Source organism: Athene cunicularia (genome assembly GCF_003259725.1).
Source record: "Athene cunicularia isolate RWA chromosome 6 unlocalized genomic scaffold, athCun1 chr6_part2, whole genome shotgun sequence".
Lineage (NCBI taxonomy): Eukaryota > Metazoa > Chordata > Aves > Strigiformes > Strigidae > Athene > Athene cunicularia.
The window spans coordinates 10142897-10152625 of NW_020799106.1; the positions used below are offsets into that span (position 1 = coordinate 10142897).

Genomic DNA, 9729 nt, shown 5'->3' on the forward strand with positions numbered 1-9729 from the left:
CATTTATAGAGATTTAATAAATGATTAATTCTGGAGCCTGACTCATAACCCTGGCTGCAGCAAGAGAAAACAACCATATATTAGAAAAAGAAGCAAATCGATAGCATTGCCAATACTCTAATGCCCTAATTATTGATGTCTCATTCTCATCTCAGCTATCAGCTACTGGACCTTTTAAAAAGTTTTAAGGATTGTATTCAGCTCGTACATTAATTTATGAATACCTAAAGCTCTGACATTGCCAGCTGCAATTCTGATTTAAAGGTGCATTAATATTTCCCTGTGCATTACTACTTTTTTTTTTTTCTGATGCCGACATCCGTCACAGCACTTCACACTATTTAAAGTGGGAAATATAGTATAAAGTTTTTGGATTGCCAGCAAGGAAATTGTCTTTTGACACTCCTACCCATACAGATATATACTGGTTTAGCGCTCCTGTGAATTATCAGCACACAAAACATACCCTAGGGATTTTGGGGAGTTAGAGGAAGATGGTTCCTGTAACATTGGGAAAATAACTACATGGGAGCCTCCAGAGGCAGAGGTGTAAGTGGGAAATAGAACAAATTTTCTTGAAAGAAAGATGTGTTGTTCTGTCCCATGAGGGACAGGTACTACCATACTCATTTTCAAATCATTGTGAAGGTAACAAAAAATTCATACATAAATCTGTTACAGTAGCTCAGCTATCACTATAATTGTCACCATGGCAGAGCACCTGCTGCACATCCCAGAGACCACAATTTCTTTTTCACTCTATGCACCACAAACACATTTTGAAACAATAAACAAAAAAATCAGTATTTCATTCTTCACAGATGAGAAGGAGAAAGGGAGGACACCCTTTGGCTGGGGCTCTCCGCACCAAGCAGGCGCTTCCTCCGGCAGTCTCATCCATGAGCTGACCTACCACAACCCTGGAGGCAGGAAGGCTTCCCAAACTCCCACACCTCTTCCATACACTGTGCCCTGAAATAATTCATACCAGTTGTCAAGACTCCCTCGTCTCCTCCAACTGGCTGTCACCCTGCTATAGTTTTGCTCGTGGTCAAGTCAATATGTGTTTGGCTTGGGCTTAATTACATTGCAAATGCAGGTCTGCATGGTTTTATAAACCAACACAACTGAAGATGATAAAGTCTAAGTGAGAAACAAGTAATTTCAAAGACAGCTTACATGGACAAATGCACAAACTAAGCTGCTTTCAAAATAAAACTGTTTCCATAATCCTGTTTTGCCGCACCGGTGTCTGCCCCAGCCCCACTGGAAGCTGCCTCTTCTAGTAACTGCATTAAAAACGCTCCTCTCAAAGACAACAGCCTAGAAATACAGTAAAGCAGCCTTAAAAAAAGCTGCCACGTTCGTCTTACTATGTGCAAAAATTTTCTTTGCTAAAACTGTTTCATATATTTGTGTAAGGTTAAACCAAAGCGAGGCATCCATATTTTCATTACTTTTTTTTCAGTACAACGCACTTCCATCATTTATATTTATACTGAGATAAATAAAATAGAACACACATATATTACGGAAGCCAGGGCAAGCCCTGTCTCAGCTTCAGCATGGTTTACTCCTCCATATTCTCTTGCCACTACCCAGGAGATTTGAGGCTGACAAGTGTTTAGGGATCTCCTTTAAAAGCCAACACACTCACCTGAAAATCCCAGCTATTGGACCTCAAGAGATGGCCAGTTTGGTCAAATTTTTATGAACCAAACTATGAATATTTCTTTCAAAATCCCCCTCCTGCTCAGCCAGGTGGACTCCATTGCCACCTCTGCAAAACATCAGCCATGTACCAATGCTCTTTTGCCCCACAGTGTGAAGCTCCTCCTGGATCTCCAAAGCAGGTCAAACCCACAGCACCCAAAATGACAGCTCTGTCTAAATGCAGCATATGATGTAATACATAATGTAACAGTAAGGAGACAGTGGTTCAAGCTGTTCCTCTTTATAGAGTTGACCTATAGGAAACAGTTTCTGAAGAAGAAAGATGCTTCTCTTGCATCTCTAAAGATTTGTTTTTCTGTCCTCTTTTCTTCCCCCATCATTCTCTGTAAGAACATCTACTGCAAACCAAACCATGTTTTCCGTCCAGTGGATGGATGGCCACTCTAAAAACATCACCTCTCGAAGAGGATGCAGCGTGCTCCAGGCAGATGTTCTAGTGCAAGGATTCAGCTGTGTGAGGCCATGATGATTAGCTAGTGTTTGTCTGTGAGCTACAAAGGTGCATTGAGTTATTTTCCTTTCCTTAGTTGAATGAATCGTTATTTCCCTGTTGTTTGAAATACTTAAACAGTCTTATAAAAATGCTTTATTTCCAATTAAGAAAACATATTTAATTGTTATTAGCTAGTAATTATTAGCTAGTTTTTGTATGTGAGCCACAAATTTGCATTATTTTCCTTGCTTATTTGAATGGTTATTTCCCTGTTGCTTGAAATAATTATTGTAAACAGTTTTAAAAAATGTTTTCCTTCCAATTAAGAAAACATCACAAAAAAAAAAAAGATTATGAGTACACTGTAAAATATGTATCACTCTACTGTAAATTATACATCAGCTACCTCGGTGCCAATTAGCCAGGAATGTAAGAGAACAACCCAACAGTTGGGAGCCTTCAGTGTTACTGTAAGATGATGTGGCTGATCATTTCACAACGTGTTTTGTTCCTGACGATGTGCAATGGGATACTGTGAAATAATGTGTGCCATCTGGTGCAAGTGAGAAAAACAGAATAATGTACATCATCGCCTGATGTCTATGTCAGTATACATATTTCTGTGAGAGACTAGAAGATACTTCTTCTGTGTCCTCCTTCTACACAGCACTACACTGAATAGACGATGAAACTATTATTTTATATTGTCACGAATAAATGTCTTTTGTTGTTACCATGTCCAACACACGCAAAATCATTATATAATTAATAGCATGTAATTAGGTATTGCTAAGCAAGTCCCAAAAAAGTTTTGAAAAATTAGTCAAAGATGAAAAAGTAAAGAATATACACTAAAAATTTGATTTTTCTCAAGTTCTCAGCCATAACTGTATTTTACAGAAGTAGAAAGATCCTGAAGGTTTCCCAAGATTCTGAAGAGTGATCTCTTACACAGTACTAAAAGATAGTAATTTATTATTAATTTGTTGAGCTGCTGGATGCTTTACATTACAGTATGTTCATACTATGCAATTTAAATCCAGCTACATAACTACTGAGCTTATTAGCACACTGGAGGTATGGTACTTCAGGTATTCTGTCTCCCTAGCAAAAAAATAAATCAGCATTATCCTTGCCTTGCATGTTGAGAACATAGTCTCATAAGTATCTGTTCAGTTTCAGAAGATCAAAGTTATTATGTAAATATACACGGACAAGTATTTATTGTAAATTAACTAATCACAGTCTGAGCCTGACAGCCAAAATACTGCACTTGAGATGCTGAGACATTCTCATCATGGTGGTGCTGCGTGTCACTAGAAGTGTTTAGGGAGGATGGCTATGAAATACCTTTTCTTTCCTGTATTATCTGTTCTTCAAAAGATAATTTTTTTTGGCATACTATTGCCTGCTTCACTATTAGAGTAGATGCCACAATATATTTGGTGCTGTTTTAAAAACATACCAGTTCTAAGAGTCAAGTTTTGGTGCCCCTCTAAACAGAAGAAGAAAAAAAGGGTTTCTATCTTATGTGTTTGTGGGGGGAAATTTAAAATTACAGTTCATCTCCATGCTAGTATTAGAAAAGTAACTAAGTAAGGGCATTAACTGGATAACCATATTTTATAATGAAGGTATAGATTTGCAGGGGCAAGAACTCAAGTTTTGTTCTGGATACATCTCCCTGGCTAGCTAGAAGTGACAAGAAATTTGGTTTTCAAATGTTCTGCTGCCTTCTTTTTGGAAGAAGGCTGATTTAGGAGGGATTGAACATGTTATCACAGCATCCAAGAGAAGCCACAGCATCAAAGAGAAGCCCAAGACCTCTTACGTACAGATAAGTATCCAGCATGAGATGTGTGTTTGTCCATTAAGATGAATGGGTGCCCCAAATTCCTGCCTAAAGCACATATTTTGCTATTCCTATTCTTATTCCACCCTATGGAAATAAAGTGTGGTTTTGATACTAATCACCCGCTGAATATGGTTTTACAGTTTCTCTTCTTTTAGTTTATCCCCAAAGCAAAATGTTTATATAAAACAGGTCACTCACATACAACTTCCACTTCCACCAAAATCACATACACACAATACAACAATTTTAAAACCACCATCACCGCCCTGCCTTCAGCCATCTAGGCCATCAAGAAGACCACAATTATATTCTTACTGTACATGAAAAATATTCCAGAGTTGCAAAACTCCACATATTTTGACCTTCAAATGCACGGTCAGGCAAGACAGTGCAAAGGTAAACTACTTTCTGATGGAGACAGACACAGGAAGATCTACACTTTGCCACTCAAACACCAAACAAACCTTATTTCCCCATTAAGGAGCAGCCTCAGAATCACAGAATTAACAGAATCCTCTCGGCTGGAAGAGCCCTTGAAGCTCCTCCAGTCCAACCATTAACTTCACCCTGACCATTCCCAACTCCCCCAGATCCCTCAGTGCTGGCTCAGCCCGACTCTTCAACCCCTCCAGGGATCCCAGGGACTCCCCCCCTGCCCTGGGCAGCCCATTCCAACGCCCAACAGCCCCTTCTGCAAAGAAATGTCTCCTTGCAACATGCAACACCAAGTGCCAATGCCCAACTCCACAAGCATAAACCCACTTGCAATCTCTTTCCAAATTTCAAGAGCCCTCTGAAGGCTGAAAAAGTCCTTGAAAAATTTTCTCAACATAAGAGCTACATCATAAAGAGCTACACCATAAAGAGCACTTACCCTTGAAGGGCTTTTTCTCCAAACCAATCTCCCTTCCCCAGAGTTCGGAGAAAGACCGGATCTTCACTGGGGGAGTCTTCACGAGTAACGTTCACCTGTTGAAAAGCCAAACACCCCCAGCATTTAGAAAACTTTTAACAAACAAAAGCTATTTGTTCAGAGAGGGATTCATCACATCCAGGATCTCTCAAGAAAAGCTCCAGCCCATATGTCCTCTGGGAACCACGCAATTCTCCAGAGTCCTGCACACTTCCCTCATCATCACCAACCAACCATCCAAGAAAATGAGCAGCTGTTTTCCACTAACGTACCTACTCTTGCAAAAAATGCAATACTTGTGATTTTTTGAAGGTTTTAACTCTAAACATGGAGTTGGCTGCACAAGTACAGTCATTGCCTGTATGAAGCCAGCAGCAGAAATAGGTTCCAAATATTTTCTGTGTATCAGACAGACACATGGCATAGACTTCTGTTAGCTTTGTTCCACATGATTTCTTGTGTTGCTAAGTTCATTTAAGGGAAAGGAATAACAAAAATAATCTATACTTTGACATAATTGAAATGAAACAGTTTGGAGCATTACAGGATGTCTTCTCTTCTTTTTACTATCTCTCACATTCAGGGAGGGGATAACTAGCTGGAGCAAAAATCAAGTATTTTCATTGAAGTTTAAAGGAAAATACTATTTTATTTTTTAATATTTTATTTTTGCAGTGAAAGAGAAAAGTAATTACTGCTGCTAGAAAGCAGATTGTCTTTCTGACCCACTGTAAAACCAGGGGTAGTATAACCAAATATAATCCTAAATTGAAGAAACTGGCACTGCAACAACAGGAAGATGACTTCACATCTGTGAGTGATGATTTCCTATTGCTAGGAGGTCCTTTTCTTTTCTGAAATGATTTCAGAAGAAAAATAGTAATTGATCATCTGAACACCCTTGGCTCTGGTTTCCCGTGCCAGTATGGGATATAAATCCCAGCCCCTGACATCATGCTGGGTGCTGAGGATGGCATGACATACCAAGGATGCAAAGGGCTACATGAAAGATGAATTTCTATGAGAAATATTTCTTCCTTTGCAGTTGTTACCAGAGGTAAGTCATACCTCTTCTGTTATGAGAAGGCAGGTGAAATACAACCCCCTGCTATCAGTGCACGGTGGGGATCACCTCTCCCAATATTAACCGTCTATAAATCTAGTTGTGCAGTCTCTGTCTATGGTCAGTGTAGAGGGACAGGCATTTCCAAAGCCCGAGTTGTCCAAAATTTAATTGGGATGAACAACTTTCTGGATGTGCCTCACATATATGGGAAAATCTCTCATCTACTTCTCCTTTTCAGGCTGTCTAGCTTTAATCAGAGCTTTCACAAATGCAAATTCACAGAGCCAAAATCTGGGATGTCAGACATATCCTTTTGGATTTAGAGACATTCCAGTTTAATTTAGCTACTAAATTTACAATTGTGGCCCACACCTTCTCCCATCTCTTTTATGCATGGTAAAACCAGTGGGTTTGAGTCATTAATGAGCCCTCAAGTCTACATCACACTACATTTAACGTTTGCAGTGACTCATCAACGATCAGATGAGGGTAGGGAATGCGTAACGGTGAGCCAGGAACATTTGTAGCTAATGAAAAAAGAAAACCATGGGCAAACAAAAGGAACTTTAAGGCAGATTTAAGCACTTTCTCCGTGACCTCCACTGATACTAAGTGCTAAGGGATTATGGGAGTGTCATTTCCATGTGGTTCAAAGCAATGAGCCATTTGAATAGCCTCAGCCCCAGTGAAGAATCCACATGATCTGGCATTAAATTGGTGCCACACCATGGCTTTTAAAGGGAAAATGGTGTACAGTGGCCCAGCAAGGCACACCTTGTGCCTGGGTAAAGGCAAGGTACAGAACAGGCACGGAGCAGCAGCACTTCGCAAGCACAAGAGACTGAGATGTTTTAATCCGACATGTTATTCAACAGATTTCTGCATGCAGGGTGTTTTGAACACAGCTTTGATTTCTATTCACTGGGATTCGAGGAAACACACTACAATAAGTAAAGTAAACGAGCTCAGGAGTGGGATCAAGTGCAGCAGAGAAAAAAGGAAGAAGGATTTTGGTTCTAAAAGAGCTATCCATGGAGCATATGCTGAAAGAAAAGGGAGCAGAAGTATTTCTAAGCATTTCTGAGAGAAGAGCTGCGCTCAGAAATGTAAATAATCTTCTCTGTTCACTTGACTGTCACTGCAGATACTCTGACATAAAAGTCAAGACAGAGTTTTTCGAAGTAGCTCTCACCGATAACACTCATGCGATGCTGCTCAATGAAGAAATTACATGTGAGGTCCTAGGTGTGTGAGCTGCAGCCAGCATTTTTGCTGGCTTATTAAGAGATGCCTGGGTTGGGTTTAAGTATGGGACATGGGACATTATATGCCCCTGCTTCAGAAAGTCCCCGGCAGCATACATTGATTTGTTAAGTCTACATTTCATTGCTATTTATTCCATGTTTCACTGCTGAGGCTCCATTCCTCCTATCGTGGGCTGTAACCTTAACATGGGTTAGTTATTACATCCCCTGAGTAGCTTTTACATCCCAATATAGGGATTAAAATTAAACACTCTCCAACTCCATCCATCTTCTATCAGTTGCTGATATCTCTTTTGCAATTCAGTAAGCTTGGAAGAGAAAATGGGACAGAATTTAACTGTCCCTGGAGGAATTTCTGTCAAGCCACCAGCATCCAGCTGAGGATCTGGGAATTTCTCAGCAAGCCCATGTGTGTTGTTTTATTTTAGCTCCCTTTTTCTAGCCATCAGCTGTCATAGTAAGCTAAAGTAGCAAAGGCCAGGGACAAAGACAAGGAGCATCTCAAGCAGAACTACAGGGCTATGGAGCAATGGTGAAGGGCATGGGTGGTTTTCTCCCTCTTCCTGCAGGTGATGTGTAAGAGCTTAAGGAGATGCAGGTCAACAACTAGTTGCCCAGCTGGTGTCAACAACAGGGATTTGCTTTTTACAACCAAAGGACTCTCTCTGGAGATTGAGAACTGCTAGGGAGGGATGGGATCCACCTGATCAAGTGGGGCAAAAGCATTGTTGCCAACAGGCTGGACAACATGGTAAGGAGGGCTTGAAGCACTCGGTGGGAGAGGGAGGCTCACCCTCCCATTATTTTTACCCACTAAAAAAGGGGAAACAAAAAAAAAAAAAAGGAATTGAAGTGTGAATTATGGTTGTCCTTATTCTGGGACAAGAGGAAATACCACTTCTGACTGGAGGGAAGCCGAAGGGCATGAGGGAATACCATCAAATTTGGATTTCTGCAGTCCGTGATTATCTTAATTTCATAAACTGGCCTATGACTATCTTATTCATCTGAAAAGACCATTTTTTGTTTCCTTCTGATGAAGATTGGCTCCCAGAGATAGAAAGTGGAAGATGACGTTGAAAAACTAGTTTTGGTACCTGAGAGCTGACAGCTGCCTCAGAAGACAACCCAATGGCATATATGACACCCACATTTTTCCTCTACAGATGCCATGGAGTTTTTCCTACCCTTAATTATGCAAGGACAGTGTTAATGTATGTCTTGGTGCAAACATCAGAACCAGGAGGCTCAGGTTGGCGTGCTATCAAGCATATTTATTCATTTGTGTTTACTTTCAATCTATCATATCTCATCTGCAGTGGGAAATCACTGTGTATTCCCTTGAATATCTCCTTCCTGCTACATGGAAAAAAGCCAAATGTTTCTCAAGTGTAGTAGTATTAGGCCAGCTACAAAAATTTAAAAAAAGAAAGTTGAAAGGAAGGAAAAAACCCATTCTATGAAATCCCATCACAGTTTTATGGGAAAGGAGGTCAAAAAGCAGTATTTTCCCTGTGAGCAGTTGAACAGAAAATTAAACTTTTTTTTTTTTTTTTTTTCCCTGTAGGAGAGAGCTCAGACTTCTCTGGCTTCCTATTATTTAATTTGGAGAAGCTGAGAATAGCCATGGGAATGAAGTCTGGACGTCAGAGGGATACTTAGCAAAGAAAACATTGAGTATTGCAGGGTATACTATTAAAAAAATTGAGCTTTTCGGTCATTTACTGAGAGACTCAACAACTGTTTTCAACCCCAAAGTCTTCACTGTGAGCACATGTGTAAAACAGCATGAGATCTATTTTTTCCCCTTCAGGCCACTCTGCCCTACTGATACAGCACCAAGAAGTTTAATTAAATGTCAAGTGTTGCAACATTTGTGCCTCAGGGAGAGGAAAGAGAAAGCTCTGGCTGGTGCTGAATTTTGAGAGCACATCATTGCCATCATTGCCATCATCCCACTTGCCTTCGAAGGGTGTCAACTTACCTTTCCTTTGCTGATTATAAAGAAAGTGTCCCCTCGAGCACCTTGCCGTATAATGTACTCTCCACTTTCATAGTGCGTCTGTAAGAAAAAAAAAATAAAAAATTAAGATGAACAAACAGAATCAGCCACTGCTATTCAGCAGATTGTTTGTCAGTTTTGCAAGATAACGCTTATGGAAACATAACCCTGGTACCAATTTTATCCTGGTCTGACACTGGCCATGATTTAAAAATTGCCCAGTGTCAAGGAATATAATAATTAAAATGAAACTGTTTATGGCTTGCCCATTTTTCTTCTTAGAGTGCTAGTGCCAGCTTTTGCCCAGATGAATTATCCTCACAGCCCAAAGCCATTTATATGAAGCAAACCAGAAAGAGGAATTTCCAACAGAGAATATGGTACATGAACTAAACTGCAATATTATGCTTGTTGTAAAAATAGTTCTTCTCCTTTTTTTTTTTTTTTTTTTTTTTTTTTTT

General features: G+C 39.9%; 1 protein-coding gene across 1 annotated transcript in view; it reads right to left on the reverse strand.

Annotated features, from left to right (window-relative positions):
- The window catches only part of PRKG1 (protein kinase cGMP-dependent 1), a 458834-nt gene that overhangs the window by 117550 nt on the left and 331555 nt on the right, over window positions 1-9729 (reverse strand). The window contains exons 5-6 of the mRNA XM_026851989.1: window positions 9251-9328; window positions 4897-4991 (exon numbers count right to left, since the gene is read on the reverse strand). Coding sequence (XP_026707790.1) covers window positions 4897-4991; window positions 9251-9328 — 173 coding nt within the window. The remainder of the gene's footprint in view (window positions 1-4896; window positions 4992-9250; window positions 9329-9729) is intronic.